This window comes from Macrobrachium nipponense, chromosome 16, assembly GCF_015104395.2.
Source record: "Macrobrachium nipponense isolate FS-2020 chromosome 16, ASM1510439v2, whole genome shotgun sequence".
NCBI lineage: Eukaryota > Metazoa > Arthropoda > Malacostraca > Decapoda > Palaemonidae > Macrobrachium > Macrobrachium nipponense.
Genome location: NC_087209.1, coordinates 53359180 through 53376555, shown reverse-complemented (window position 1 = coordinate 53376555; position 17376 = coordinate 53359180). Strand labels below are relative to the sequence as shown.

Genomic DNA, 17376 nt, shown 5'->3' with positions numbered 1-17376 from the left:
TTTGAATATTGTTTCAAAGATGTTCTATTTCATTTGACCTTTTTATTTTGCTTTTTGATCTTTACTTATTGATGTGTTCTCCTGTCTTCTTATAGGTGGATCTGAGACAAAGGGGACTGATATGGTGACTTATTTAGAAATGGGAACTTAACTCATGTTTCGTGGTGTTACCAGACTATGACTATGCCCAGTTTTATGACTAAACTAACTCTGGTTCGTGGTGTTACCAGACTATGACTATGCCCAGTTTTATGACTAAACTAATGTTAGTTATCTGGTTATCCCCGGGGATATCTAAGTTATTTGGATTTTGAGTTCAACCTTTCATCTAATCATTTTGTTAAGAATCTGAATTATTTAGTTAATGCTTTGCTCTTAAATAAATGTATTTTTGTAGTTCACGAGTCTGATTTCATTGCCTTAGGTAATGGAGAGATGGGTGGGTGGGTGGGGGGGAGAGTTGGTGTTGGAGAGAGAGAGAGAGAGAGAGAAAGAGAGAGAGAGAGAGAGAGATGAGAAAATGGATGTTAACCAGTGCCTAGCTCACACCATTGCTACCAACCCCTTTTAAGATTACCGAGGTTGGAACCTCGGTAATATATATATATATATATATATATATATATATATACTATATATATATATATATATATATATATATACATATATATACCATACATACTTCTTAAGTTCAATCCAAAAAGGCAAAGGTTCGAACCCTGGTTACAGGCAGGCCCCAGGTTACGCCAGGGGTTCCGTTCCCAGCAGGGCGCTGTGAGTCGAAAATCGCCTTAACGCGAATCATCATAATTATAATGGGAATGAATAACACTCCCTTTGGATGTTAAGTGATTTCCGAGGTAAAGTGAACTGTATATGAAAGGCTATTTACGATTTAGTATTTTAGAGTATATAAAAAGTCACATAATGGATTAGTGACAAACTTTTCAAGAAAATCCATGCATCATATACTTCATATTTAACTTTCAAAGAAGAGGTGTAGTGGGTTGATTTCAATTTTAAGTACAGAACTTGAATTCAGCAGAAACAGATACAGCGGAGTCGAAATCCACGATACTGATACACCTCATTATTTCTTAAGACTTGATGTGCTATCATGTAGGATTTGCCTCTAATTTCCTTTGACCCATGCCTACATAGTACGTAGTGTTTATTCTTTATCAAATATCTACATTAAAGTGTGTTGAATCAGTAAAGAGGAAAATGTTTTTATTGAAAAATCCTTGTGGGCTTTTAATACCTGTATTTTTGTACATTTATTGTTTTAAGTTTCAATTCTAAAAATTTACATTACAATGTTGCAGCTTTACTGTGGAATAATGTGTTACAAACAGGTAGGTGTGTTTTTCCTTAATAAAACTACAGAGAATCTAAAGTAGTAAATGATTAGAACAAAAAAAAATTGACATAAAGCTATTGGCCTGATATCACTCACATTTGGAAATCGGGTTTCTGAGATCACTACAAATGAAGAAAAGATCATTTTTTTTCATTCACACATCATAAAAAACGTTGACTAATGTGATCATCTTATTTAGAATGCAAATACTAGATACATATAACCAAAATGTTCTTCCTGTTTATACAAAATAAAAAAGAAATAAAGACCAAATGAATTCAAATAATTCGAAGTACCTGTGAGTTCCATTTATAACTCCGATTATTCTACCATGCCGAGTAAAATGTAAGTGATGGTTTCGAAATGCAATTTTGTACCGTTTCAGTCATGTACACTGTACTGATTGGTCCGGCGTACACGACAGAGGTGACGTAATCTGTTGTATAGATGGTTCTCGTCCTAAAGTTAGTATAGTATGTCAGTCCTGGCACACTTTTCGTTTTGGGTACAGCACGATACACAACCCTGACTTCCGTCTGCGCTGGAATACTAACAGTAGTATAGATGATCTTCTTATTATAGCGAGTAGTAGGTATTACTGTAGTAGACGTAACAGTTGTAGTCGTTTTATGTGGAAGCGTTATTGTTTTTGTACTGTACTCATACACTTCCTTTGTATGTACTGTTGTTGACATTGTATGTTGAACTGTTGTACGAACTGAATGCAAGATCTTGGTATTAATAACTGGAATTTCTGAAAGAGAAGTTGAAGTAACAGATATCACTTGCGTAGATGTAATCACACTTTCGGCTTTGGTAATAAACTTTGTGGTGAAGTGGGGTCTGGTGGAAGTAACAGAGCGTACACTAGTCTTTCCAGGCACTATCACAGTTGAGAAGTCAATTTTACGAGCCGTATCCCATACAGTGCGAGTATGAACAATTGTTGTGGGTTGAATAATGTCCTTACTGATAGTTCTGATGATAAGTTTGGGGACTGTTAGAGTGCTGAACACTGGGATTACTGATGTGGATTCAACTATTTTCACACTTGTCTCCCAATAAGTAGAATACTTTACTTGAGTAGTAACAACTTGTGAGGTATGTGTTAGATATTGGGTCTGAGAAGGCAATTCAATAACTTTAACTTGAGTAATTTCTTTAGTAAAGCTAAGAGTTGATGTTATATAGTAAGGCTCTGAATATAATGTTGTACTCACTATTTCAGAATACACAGTGAAAAAAACAGTATTTGTAGCTGTTTCTGTGTAAGTATTAGTTTGGCCATTATTTGGAAGAGGTAAAATTTGCGTCAAATAATGTATTTTTGTATGGTAGACCACTGATGGTTGACAAGGTATTTCAAGAGGTGGCTGGTATTGTGGGTAAGGTCCTAAATAGCTACCCTCGTTCAGAGTGGAGTCAAACTGTTGAGGAGGTGGTTCCAGATAGATGGCATATGCAGAGCCAACCAACAGCAGCAGCTTCAGTGAGCACATCCTGTTCAAAGACAGTAATTTTGAGAACAGAATTCCATTAGATTACAACAAACAAATACCAAAGATCCAAAGAAAAGTAAAGATGATATCTAAAGATGTATCCACACTATAGTAAAACGTGACATAAACGCACATTGGCAGTTCATCACACACACATCACAAACAGGTTGAATGCATATTAACGTCTTTTCAGTTGTTCTAACCAGTGCTTCATAAGATTACCCAATATTAGGGAATTTCGTTCCCCACTCCCAGTAGTTGACTTGTTTTCCTCTTTTTTATTATAATACACACACACACAAACACACACACACACACACACAAATATATATATTATATATATATATATATATATATATATATATATATATATATATATAGTATATATATACATCGAGCTACAATGTCCTTTAATATCTAATTCGCTCTACCTCGGAATAATATATTTTCATATATGCTTAACCGAAGGGGAATTTTTTCTCTTATAATAGATTTGCCTGGTCCTGGGCGCGAACCCAAGAAGACATTCAAATCCAGGAACGTCAGTGCACCACCGCGAGAGGCCCATAAACTTATGGTTCTCTCGCGGTGGTGGGGTAGGTAAAAGCTTCACTGACGTTCCTGGATTTGAATGTCTTCTTGGGTTCGCGCCCAGGACCAGGCAAATCTATTATAGAGAAAAAAATTCCCCTTCGGTTAAGCATATATGAAAATATATTAATTCGAGGTAGAGCGAATTAGATATGAAAGGTCATTGTAGCTCGATGTATATATATATTATATATATATATATATATATATATATATATATATATATATATATATATATAAATATATATATTATATATATATATATATATATATATATATATATATGATATGTATATAGGTATATATATATATAGCATATATATATATATATATATATATATATATATATATATATATATATACATATACATACATATATATATATATATATATATATATATATATATATATATATATATATATATATATTATATATATATATATATAATATATATATATATATATATATATATATATATATTAGATATATATACATATATATATATATATATATATATATATATATATATATATATATTCATATATGCTTACCGAAGGGGAATTTTATTAGGCAATAATAGAATTGTCGGCACCTGGGAGCGAACCCAGGACATCATACAAATCCAGGACGTCAGGGCGCGACAATTCTATTATCGCCTAATAAAATTCCCTTTCGGTTAAGCATATATGAAAATATATTAATTCCAAGGTAGAGCGAATTAGATATTAAAGGACATTGTAGCTCGATGTATGTATATGAATCACGGTAATGTGATATGACTTATATATATATATATATATATATATATATTATATATATATTATATATATATATATATATATATATTTTATATATATATATATATATATATATATTATATATATATATATATATATATATATATATATATATAAACTAATAAAAGGAGCCCATAAAAACACCAAAATATAGAGAGAAAAGTACTATATTTCAGAGAATGCTGTCTCCCTCTTCAGGTAGATGAATGAGAAAAATTTACAGAAAAGGTGGTATTTATACCAAGAGGTCCATCCACACCCAAGCCAATTTAGGTCACCCCTACTGATAATCTTCCTTTAATCTTCTTAAGCGTTGGTTGAATGAAAACCTTGTCGATCGTATCTGAAATTCATGCTCCTTTTGAGATGTTCATTACCTGCCTCTCTTTTATTAAGGCCGATTCCATCATTTGACTCTTGTACCGGCAATTGCTGCTATAAATTGCATGTGACAAACTAGTTTATTCTATGGTTATGTTCATTTATATGGTTGAAAATAGCTAAGTTCTGTTGTTCATACCTAACTGACCATTTGTGTTGTATTAATCTCTGGGGAAGTGATTTACCTGTAAATCCGATGTAAGATTGGTCACAATCCTGGCATGGGATTTGGTAAACCCCAGTGTCCTTGGGAGATGTCTTTTGTTGGACGTTAATCAGGGATTTGGCTAAGGTGTTTGGGTAAGTAAATGCAAAAGGGTTAGATTTTCCGAGGGTCTGAGTCACCTTCTTAATCATGTCCAGGTGTGGAATTTTTATTTTATTTTTGAGTGTACTCTGGTCTTGTCTTTAGGAGGTCGGTAGAAAATTACATTTGCTTTGTGAATTGCTTTCTCAATTATATGGTCAGGATACTTTAAAGACGAAAGTTGCTTGTGAATTAATTCGAATCCTTTTTCCAGGAAATCTGGGTAACTAATTCGTAAGGCTCTTAAGAACAGGTTGGTGGCTACACTTATCTTGATAGCAATGTCGTGATAGCTAAAGTAGTGAATGTATGAAAGTGAGAACGTTGGTTTTCTGTATATGGTAAATTTGTATTCTGTCGTGTCTCTGATTATTAAAATATTAAGAAAAGGAATTTTGTTTTCTGTTTCCCACTCAACTTTAAATTTGATGCTGGGCACTAATGCATTTAATTTTGAGAGGAATTCATTAAAATTGCCCCACCTATTATCCCAAAACATTAGAATATTATCCACATATCTCAGCCACAGCATGTTTTTGGGTTTTATTGAATTTATTACTGCAGTTTCAAAGTATTTTAACTAATTCACAAGGAACTTTCGTCTTTAAAGTATCCTGACGATATAATTAAGAAGGCAATTCACAAAGCAAACGTAATTTTCTACCGACCCCCTAAAGACAAGACCAGAGATACACCCAACAATAAAATAAAAATTCCACACCTGGACACGATTAAGAAGGTGACTCAGACCCTAGGAAAATCTAACCCTTTTGCATTTACTTACCTAAACACCTTAGCCAAATCCCTGATTAACGTCCAACAAAAGACATCTCCCAAGGACACTGGGGTTTACCAAATCCCATGCCAGGACTGTGACCAATCTTACATCGGATTTACAGGTAAATCACTTCCCCAGAGATTAATACAACACAAATGGTCAGTTAGGTATGAACAACAGAACTCAGCTATTTTCAACCATATAAATGAACATAACCATAGAATAAACTGGAATTTGTCACATGCAATTTATAGCAGCAATTGCCGGTACAAGAGTCAAATGATGGAATCGGCCTTAATAAAAGAGAGGCAGGTAATGAACATCTCAAAAGGAGCATGGATTTCAGATACGATCGACAAAGTTTTCATTCAACCAACGCTTAAGAAGATTAAAGGAAGATTATCAGCGGGGGTGACCTAAATTGGCTTGGGTGTGGATGGACCTCTTGGTATAAATACCACCTTTTCTGTAAACTTTTCTCATTCATCTACCTGAAGAAGGAGACAGCAGTCTCTGAAATATAGTACTATTCTCTTTCTCTCTATATTTTGGTGTTTTTATGGGCTCCTTTTATTTTATGGAATTCTGTTGTAACAGAACATTTTTTACCAGTTATATATATATATATATATATATATATATATATATATATATATATATATATGTATATATATATATATATATCATATATATATATATATATATATATATATATATATATATATATATATATATATATATATATACAGTATGTTCCCAACATGCGTTTATGACGTTTTTTACTCTAGTGTAAGCACACTTACAAGTATGTATGGGCCAAAGAATGCTAGAGGCTTCAAATGTTTATTCGGTCAAGAGGTTGTTGAAGCCATGATTAATTCATCAGATTTATGTTTGGTATATTCAGGAATAATATATAACAGCTTATTGTCATTCATGATCGATTTTTACAATAACAACAAAAATATTAAAATTATAATATCAACTCAATATTATAGTTACCATTCAGAAAATAAGGAACTTCATCTGTTGACGCCTTTCACAGGGGTACTGTATTGATATATAGACTGATGCTTGGTATTGTATTACTATAGCCGTTAAAGATGGGTACTGTAGTGATGTGTCTGTTGAAGCTTGGTATACTATTGATATAGTTGTCAGAGTTCGGTAAATCTATACAAGGTTTCTGAACAGTTATTGTAGCAATAACTTGCTGTGGCCCCCAAGTAGTCTGGTAAGTGACCTGTTGTTTTCTCAGAATTTCGGTAACTTCTCCATGCCCAGATGCATCATTACCAGAATCATAAACCCAGGGATGATGAATTATTTCTTTTGTTTGAACCACTGGTACAGCTACTTTATGATGTGTTCGCACTGAAGTGTGTTCTGCAGTTAAAGGTTGTACTTTTGTCTTAAGGACCGTTGCAGATATAGTATCATAGACAACTTCAGTCTGTAATATCTCTTTGTCAACAGTCTGAGTTTGAATCAGGGTGTTTGTAAGAACACTTGTTGTTGTCACAACTATTTCTTTCGTAACATATATGTTTTCTTTCCAAGTATTCACAGAGGTGTAGGGAATGACTTGCGTTTGACGAACTACACTGGTTTCGGTCCCAGATACAATTTGCGTTTGTGTTCGCACAATACGCTGGATGGTTGTTATTGTAGTATAACTGACGCTATCTGGTAATCTAGCCGTCAAAACTGAGGTTTCAAGATCAGTATGAGTTAGAGTGGTGTCCACTAAAATGGTGTTTACCTGCACTTTTTTGTCATATGATGTTGTAGTCTGGACAACAGTTTGGTAAACAGTCTGCAGATGAGTATCAGTCACCAAGAAAGGTGTAATACTTGTTAGGGTCTGTGTACCTGTAACAAGGCTGAATTGTGATGTTGTTTGGGTAAGTGTTATAAACTTAGTTTTGATAACTGGAGGACTGGTTACTGTTGTTGTGACATATTTGTTAATGTAATGAATACTGGATACTCTTGCAGTACTTGTTAGTGTACTTGTCAGAGTTACAAAACTAGTCTTCAAGAGTGTAACAGGAATAGTTTTTGTTACAATTGTAGTGGAAGTTATATATTGGGACCGTGTTGGGATTAGTATAAGTTGTTACCACCTGGGTGCTATATAGAACTGATGTGATGTCAGTACAACTGTATTTATCAATTGGGAGATAATTTTGTTGGTAAGAAGCAGAAACCACCAACAACACCAACGCCAGTGCTTCCAAACGCAACATTCTGCAAAGAGAGAAATTCCACAGATTAGAGTCAGTAGTGATTGGAAGCCCTGGTTCTCATTAACTCGGTCGGGAATAAAAAACAATCACTCTCCCCCTCTGTGCAATTTCTCCCATTGTCTATTATGTTGAGCAGGAAAGTTGAATTGTTTGTTACGCAGAGTAACTAGGTTAAGTTGAGAATAGTGACTAATTTTCTAAGCTTCACTAGTTATAGGTATCGAAAACCACAAGAATGGAATATAGAAATTGTCTATGGAATTTTTGCACCAATTTCCTATAGAAATATTCTAAAGTAGACTCAAATGAAAAGAATCTAGTGGCTATTTGAAAAAAAAATATATTTTCCCAACTTGACTTCACACACACACACACACACACACACACACACACACACACACACACACACACACACATATATATATATATATATATATATATATATATATATATATATATATATATATATATATATATATATATATCTTATATATATATATATATATATATATATATATATATATATATATATATATATATATATATATATATATATATATTATATAATATATATACCATTAGTTATCAAAGTCAATACCGATCTCTCTCTCTCTCTCTCTCTCTCTCTCTCTCTCTCTCTCTTCTCGTCTCTCTCTCTCGTCTCCTTGTAGCGAGCTTTCGTCTGGAGCTGCCAGACATCCTCTAGGCTAGGAAGCCGAGGGTGGACTGCTTCTGTTTTGGTGTCCTCCCTCAGCTTCCTAACCTAGAGGATGATCTGGCAGCTCCAGAAGAAAGCTTGCTGAAAGAAAGAGAGAGAGAGAGAGAGAGAGAGAGAGAGAGAGAGAGAGAGAGAGAGAGAGAGAGAGAGAATTTTTTATTACTGTTGTTATTATTGTGATCAGTATTATTATTAATTAAAATAATGAGTGAATTAATTTAATGTGGCATCATGTTGCTGACGGATTTGCTTTATCGCATGATAAACATGTTCTTTTATTTATGATTTACTTTAAAAAAAAATCAATGTGTATACAGACTTAATTGTTATCAACATCTTAGGAACAGATATCACCAATGTTTTTAAGCCTAATTCTAGTTTTCATTACCTAGTACCTGGTTTTATGTATCACCATGAATTCTATAATTTCTTATTTCAACATTATTACTGTAATTGCTGGATTAAGTTAGTGTTCAAGATTGTCCTTAATACAACCACTTGCCAAGCCCTTGACCGTGAAAAATAAATTCCTGAATCACATTTACCTTGGCCATTTGAGTATTGGGCTATCAAGAAAGGTACAATTAACCTTGGTTGATTATTACTCGCACTCGTGAGTACATAATCCCACACGCGGAAAAAATATAAGAATGATATCGCAATGCATTGCGTACTATTTAGAGATATCTTAACAGGAACGGTTTTATCAAATAGCAAATAGTTGTTAGTGGTAAAAATTTTCAGTCGGTGATGAACTTTTATTTTTCTTAAGAGTAACATATTTATTACAGAAAATACAGTAAGGAGTCTCAGTCTGGAATAAATTCAACTTACAGATATTAAACTAAGGGAAATTTATCGCTTTATCGACCATTGCTTCCAATGGGCCTCATACGAGTACTTTTATAGCTGTACATTTCCTCCTCATGATGTAACTTGTTTTTCTTCAAGAAGCCTCTCACAAAATGTTATCGCGTCCCTTCTAATAAATAGTATATAATACTGGAAAGGTTCAGACGTTCAAATGGTTATTCACTTCACTTTCCCTTTAACATGTGACGTCAAATCGACTTAATCACAACTCTTCAACTTACTCAGAACTCTTCAAATGATCAACGTACATTTTTCTGGAGCTTGCATAAGTATCAGACAGAGATTAAATTCGCTTTATCTGTAGCATATATACCAGAGTCTGATCCGAGCCAGGGAAACGACCTAAGCAGTAAATTGTCCATCTGGAGTAAGTAGACTGTGGTTGCATCGAGGTTGGAAAAAGACTTGCCGAAAACGTGAAGGGCAAGATCCTTACAGCCTTACTACTATGCATCTCAGGGACTGAGAGTCATCGTTTTTCTCAAATATCTTTCAAACTAATTATTTGATCGAAATGGTGCCTTAACACAGTGTACAAGACACCTCGCCCTAATATTTGGTAATATAGTGCATCGTCAAATGGTGTTAGTTACGGCATTTACTCTTGACTTATAAGGTGTTACCAAGCATTGCCAACCTATGTTTTCGAACGTGCTTTACTCCCAACCCATTCCTCCCTACCTCCCTCCCTCACCCTTTCCCTCCTCATCCCACCCTCCCTCAACCCACTTTCCTGCCCTTCCCGTCTCCTCCCCCGCCCCTTTCCTGCCTAATATACTATAATGTTAAGTAACTTGAATGTAATAAACATGTTCATTTTTGTAGAATTTGTGTTCATTTAATTATTGTTATTGTATTTTCATTTAATTATATAAATGGGAGTAGGCTAAGAGCTAATGACGTATGACCGCCACGCTGTTCACCAATTCACCAAGGTGTCGTCACTTCCCCTAAATCCCCCAAGTAGGAGGAGGAGCCTTGTCTACTTCCTTAATGTTCAGTAGGTAATTGCCGTATAGGAAAAAAACGAAAGTGGGTATAATTTGTGGGAAGTTACTATCATGATATCATTAAATTATGTTTCTCTATTCATATCACACTACAATTTCGTCTCTACTTATCTAACGTCAGTAATAAGAATGTAATTCTTGTACCGTACTGAGTTTAGTAAATGAGTTAAGTTGTATGTCTCTTGAATTATATTACATATGAATAATGTAATTATTACATATTACCCTATTTTCAGACATATAACATACAGTTTATATATATATATATATATATATATATATATATATATATATATATATATATATATATATATATATATAAAGAAGGCATCCAGTTTTTGCCTCATTCATAATCAGTGAAGAAATCAATTTTCTTATGTCTTTTCACAGGTTTGTATCTATTTTGCAGAATCGCAAACTGTCATAATTGAAGAGTCGCTCGATTTTTCTTCTTTGACGGCAACAGACCCAAAATGCTGGTGATATATATTTATCAACAAATTTCATCACTTATATAATCTGAATATACTTGTTGCTTATGAATTTGAATAATATTGAATTAGTATATCCAAATGAAAATGAATATGTTGTTTGATCTAAATACTTTCCCAAGTGATACTGTGTTTTATTTATAGATTATATTTATAATTATATTTTTAGCCATCAACGCAACACACATATGGCATTATGCAGTGCTATATATACTCAATAACTATTGAGGAATTCTCAAGTCTACCTTAGTTTACAAGTGCATCTTAAAGGAAACGGAGATGTTTACTTTCTTATTGCCCCGTGGCAATCCAGTAACCAAAATTAAATCACAGTTTAACCGACAACCCAGTATATAATTAACACTTATTTAGAGTGGTAAAGGAATTATGAAATCTCTCTCTCTCTCTCTCTCTCTCTCTCTCTATTGTGTATTAAGTATTATCATAGATGAAAAGAGATGAACACAATTGAGAATATCACTAGTCACACTCTTCGCCACTATCAAGGAACGAATCATCCTTGTTGTCACTGTCGATGTTGATAATTACGGGATCTACAGGTTTGTGGATGTTATCCGTGGACCAGTATTCATTCTCGAAGGCTCTGGACCATCTCACTTGCCTATTGAGATTGAGCCTTAATCTATTATTAGCTTTTTCCATTTTTCATATGGTTTGGAGTCGTATTGCAAATAAATTTCTGCAACGAGTAAGATGGCGGCCATGACAGCGATGAAAAATCCGTCTTCATCAATTACGCTGTGAATACTTAATAGTGCGGGTGCTGCAGCCGACAGACAACCCGTTAGCATTACGGTATTACCTGACACTTCAGGGATACTACAAACAGAATACATTGGGAAAAATTAACCATTATTATGATCATTATGTCAAACCTCCCTTCCTCTTCATTATGAACTCCCAAATTATCTGCTGGTATTGAAAAATGTCATGGAAAACGGTATTTTATACCATATTGTAAATTTCATAGAGGTACTGGGGGTTGGGGATGAGAAAAACAGTGATAAAGAAAGAGTGAGAGAAAAGGAGGGAGGGAGGGAGGGAGGAAGAGGGAAGGGATGGAGGAAAGCAAACGATCGAACATGTAAATGACTCCTGCCGACTCATATGACTTTGCCTTTAAAAGTCAAGAGTAAAAAAAACCTTAACTAACACCATTTGATAATGAACTGTTACCAAAATTAAGGCGAGGTGTCTTGTACACTGTATTAAAGTACCATTTCGATCAAATAATTAGTTTGAAAGATATATTTGAGAAAAACGATCATTCGCGGTCCCTGAAATGCATAGTAGGTCCGCGGTAAATTGGTCTCAGCATCTATTAATAAGGTCAAGCAAATGAGGAGTGGGGCAAGTTATCTAATTCTTAAATGTCTGCTGAGAAGCCAAATGGCTGGAGTTCGTCCACCACTTTCTGCAAGAGGAAAAGGACGCTCTCTCTCTCTCTCTCTTGAAATGTTAAATTTTTAAAATGTCTTTTTGAACATGGCAATCGTATACATAGTAATAATAATATTTCGTGTATATTCGAAAAAGTTTTTGAAGATACGTATACCGTTCATATCAGATTAACTTTATCTTGAGAATAACATGCATGCAGAGAAAATTATGTATTATAAACGCAGCTACACTAACCATGATTCGAACCGACGCTGTTTGTTTTTTATACAAAGAAGACAAGCACTTATCCATTCTGTTATCAAGAAAGGAATAAGCTGACACAGACTTTGTTGTAAAAAGAAAAAAAATCCGCTCGAACTTAGCACCATAATGGAATCATCTTCACTAAGATAGCCGATTGTTTAGTTTGTGACACGTTGCTATTTAGGAATTTTGTTATTAATATAGACACAAATACCCACTCATATGTAAATTAAGATTTTCCTGCATTATAAAAGAATAATGAAATATTCCACGTTATTTTTTAAGCATATTGACCCAACATCCAACTTTGGCATTCTGTTTTCAACTTTGATTCATTGGTTAGCACCCGTGTCTACCCAGGACTAAGTGGTTGGTTAAAAAGATTACGGTAAAAGTTATCATCAAAGACCATTGAAATACGATAAAGTCATCTGATGAAGCTTCTAATCATTTTTCTTCATCGTTGCTCTTGCGTCGCCCCAAGCCGGAAATCACTCAGCCGAAGAACCCAATCCCCAGGCAGCAGAATCTGGTTGTATAGAAATAACTACATTTGCCACAGATTTTTTAGCAGCTGGATCGTTTCCTTACAAGTATACACGCACAACAGGAAAGCGCAGTCAATCAAAACATCGAATGAACTGAAGTGTGCAGCGTCCGTGATGCTGAACAAAATGAGATTATGAAAAGTAAAATGCCACTTTCTCTAAAAACATAAGTATTTAATCAGAATGTCCCACCAGTATTAACTTATGCATCAGAAACTTCGAGCCATAATAAAGCCTTAGAACATCAGGTAGTTACAACTCAAAGAGCTATGGAAAGAATAATGATGGGAATAACACCAAGAGACAGAAAAAGAGCAATATATATACATACATATATATATATATATATATATATATATATATATATATATATATATATATATATATATATATGTATTGCATATATATATTTTTTCTGTACATAGTCTGACACGCAGACTACGAACAGAAAAATGAGAACCCATGTAGAACACCCAGAATTACTTTCCAAGGTAAGGCATAAATGTAACCATATTCTGTTTATAAATTAGAATATAGTTTCTAAAAGATAATCAGAAGATATAAATTTACAGGAGCTCTGTTTGGCTCCTTGGCACTAGCGACATTAATTATACTATTCACAATAGCAACGGAAAAAGTGCCAAACAGTTCCACGCAAATACACTAACCTACAGGATTATGTGGATACATGAAAATATGGATCGATAACTTAAGATTAGCAGTATACAATAACACTATTCAGTGGATCATTGTGAGGGAGTGTGAGCATCATTGCCAATCAGGGATATGGCACCCCCATATTGGCACTGGCAAAATGAGGTGAGAGGTAATGTTGATCTCCAGGGGCAGGCTCACAATGGGGCAGTCTGCACGAGTCTCAAATCCGTGGTGTGGCTGGCGAGGAGTTGTACCAGGGCTCTGACCAAAGGACATGGGTCGCTTGCAGGGCTTTACCAAAGGAAATCCAGAACCAAGCAGGTAGGCAGTTGTCAAGAGGACTTGCAAGCAGAGTCTCGATGCACAGTTTGTAGTTACTTGAAAGTACTAGCCGTTGTCAGCTTCAAGACAGTGGTTGGGGAGGGCAGCAGCTGAGTGATCAGGTACTGGAATGCTTCCAGGTATGCGTACTGCACCGAGGCGATAGGCCTTCCGTTACTGGCAAGGTCAATGTGCCGCATACTAATGGATAGGGCCAAGTGCAGGGGCAAGTGTGATTTGTTAGGCCGGGACAGGCCGTATATATACCCGAGTTGAATCACTGGAATCATCCTGCCTAAACTGGATATTTTTGTTCTCAAAACTCGACCGAGTTTCTTGAGGGGGTAATTCATCTTGGTGTTTCATCTCCTATGCTAACTTTCCACAGGAACCTGAAAGACATTTGAATGCCAGCAGAGAAGTGCGAACATAGAGAGGAAAGGGTTATGCAGGTGTGAGGAGGCAGAATTGAGACAAGATCTGGTAAAAAGGCGAGGTCAGGTAGACAGTTGAAATTAAGCTAAAGAGAACTCCTATGAGATGAGTGAATTTTCACAACTTAGCAGGAAGTTCTCGATTTAATGGCTTTTTGCTAAATTAGTTCAGGGACCATACTACAGTGGAAAAAGGTGAGCAGGTTCCTGAAGTGTGGGCGACCTGTCTCAGGATTTGACATCAGTTAGGAGCTAACCCTGATGGATGTTTTCCATCTTCATTTAGTATAGGAATAAGGAGAAAATCTGCTAAGTCAAAATACTCTCAAGGGCTCCATTATCCATTCACAATGTGGAAGAGAAATTGTGGACTGGGTCTTGATTTAAAAGTCGTTACTCTACTTCTTGCTGTTCCTCTTCAAAATTTGAATTTTACATTATTAGATCAAACTTATTCCCTCAAAATTTTATGTTTGGCTGAAGAAAAGAAAAGACGATCAAAAATGGATACTCATAATACCTCCCCATTCAGTGAAGATGTTAGACGGTCTTACGAACGTCAACAAATCTTTTCCAGGACAAACATTCATTCTCTCTCTCTCTCTCTCTCTCTCTCTCTCTCTCTCTCTCTCTCTCTCTCTCTCTTTCTCTCTCTCTCTAGAGTAAAAATAATATAAATTAGACTGCATAAGTTTAAATCCTATCCAACTAGGCTTTCATTTAGTTTAATCAAAGCTGTAGACTTTTACTTTACCAATTAGCAGACTTGCCTGTATCTTTTACTCTAGTAATTATATTTTCCATACAAACTTCTATCCCTATTTACCATAACCAAAGCTAGCCTTTTAGCATTTCATGATTTATCCAAGAGCGTGTTATAGCTGGATATCCCGAGCCCTGGGAAAGCCACTGTGAGACATTCTGGGAGCTCATTAGCTATGGGACATGTCGGGCTAGTTTCTAGTAGGTCCAGCTCTCTGTCGTTGTTACCAGAGAGATGAGTTTTAAATGTGACGGGTATCCTAGTGAGGAGAACTTCCCCATAATTAGTTCACATTTGTCTGGAAGGAAGTTTGCCACCCCTGTGGTCCATGTTCGGACATAGTAGCCAATGTGAAATTTCAGGCATACAGAGAGTAGCCTGGTTTTCCTGTCCTTCACTAGTATAGATCATGAGTCAGCATGATGGATATTCGAGTGGATAGGTCCTCTAGAATTTGGACAGTCATCCTGGCATTTGGCAGGCTTAGGGAGTTCACTTGAATGGGCTCAACAAAGAGGTACCCGGTTCGGTATGGCATCCCATCCATGTGGTGCTACGAGTGCTGGTGCAGCCTGCCGCTCATCCAACCAGCCACAGTCTTGGAGAGCCGATCCTCAGGCTTTCCTATACTCTTTTCCATCTTGGCATAAAAATCCACCTCCTCTTCATAAGTAACCATAGCGAGCAGACTAAGGATAAGTTGTGGGAGGAAAACTCCTTGGGACAGAAGCAAGTATAGTATCATGGAATACTTAGGACCGGATGAGGCACTACTAGGCTTTCAGCACATCAGTCAGGGGAATGTCAGCAATGGTCGCACTCGGAGCCTGAAGTTCACAGGTTGGTTTGTCGAATCTACAGGCTGGTGGTACTGAATAATGTGTTGTTTTCTGAGCAAGAATCTCTTGGTGAGGCAATTACTGTCACTTACAGGTAAAATAGAAGTCAGGCATACACAGCCTACTTTGGGGAGGAGTACCATTGATGGTGGCACTCTTGATGTAAATTGCAAGACATCGTGGCACTCAAGAATAGCGTAAGTGCAACACAGGCAAGAAACTGGCACACTCACCAGTTTGTAAGTGACAAGACCTGAGGTAGCACTTAGAAGTGCATAAGTTGTGTCAGTTGGGGTGGCACTCGCATGCAGGGAGCAAGAAGATGCTTCCTGGGACACTAGCACTATCACCAGTCAACAAGCACTACGGCCTCATAGAGGCACTTGTAAAAGTATGTCTGTGTATCAGCAGCAGCGACACTTACACGCCGGCACTGTAAAGTGCATAGGCAGGCCCTGGCACTCTCACCAGGCAACAAGCGCTAAGGCTTCCAAGAGGCACTGTAAAGTGTCTCTGTGTATCAGCGGCAGTGACACTCGCATATGGGCACTATAAAGTGTGCAGGCAAGCACTGGCACTCTCACCAGGCAACAAACTCTACAAGCTCTAAGGCTTTCGAGAGGCACTGTAAGAGTGTGTAGCAATATGGGGGTGGGGGCGGGTACAACACAGAGGTGTACATAAGGATGGGTTCCAACACAGGAACAAACAGTGTTTTTTCAACACATAGTAGGTAGACACACAGGTCTCTCACGACTCAAGGTGCTTTGCTAAGAATAGTGACACAAACAGGAATCAAATGACTTGGCTGATCTAGAAATGGCTTTGAGTTAGGATAATGGTAAAATAGGAGTTTGTATATACACATGGTAAATATAAACACAGAGCTGGTTTCTCCAAGAAGGTAATTCAGGAATGAGAATACTGAACTTTAAACAGAACAAATAGGAGCGTCCTCGCTAAATGTCAGGATGCAGCCTATCCTCAAGGGGAACCAAATAACCTTATGCTGGATCTTTTAAATGATGAACAGTCAAAGAATACAGATCTGTCACAACGTGGGGACAAGGTAAGCAGTCTGTCAATGAATGAGT

At 36.0% G+C, this 17376-nt stretch overlaps 1 protein-coding gene across 2 annotated transcripts in view; it reads right to left on the bottom strand.

The window, feature by feature from the left end:
• Positions 1–1244: 1244 nt before the first annotated feature.
• Positions 1245–17376, bottom strand: part of LOC135195694 (mucin-5AC-like) — a 20908-nt gene continuing 4776 nt past the window's right edge. Inside the window, exons 2-3 of one of the 2 annotated variants that reach the window (XM_064222092.1) lie at positions 6717–7964; positions 1245–2860 (exon numbers count right to left, since the gene is read on the bottom strand). In XM_064222092.1, coding sequence (XP_064078162.1) covers positions 1687–2859 — 1173 coding nt within the window. In that variant the 5' untranslated portion in view covers position 2860; positions 6717–7964 and the 3' untranslated portion in view covers positions 1245–1686. The remainder of the gene's footprint in view (positions 2861–6716; positions 7965–17376) is intronic. The other variant, XM_064222093.1, reaches the window with a different exon arrangement.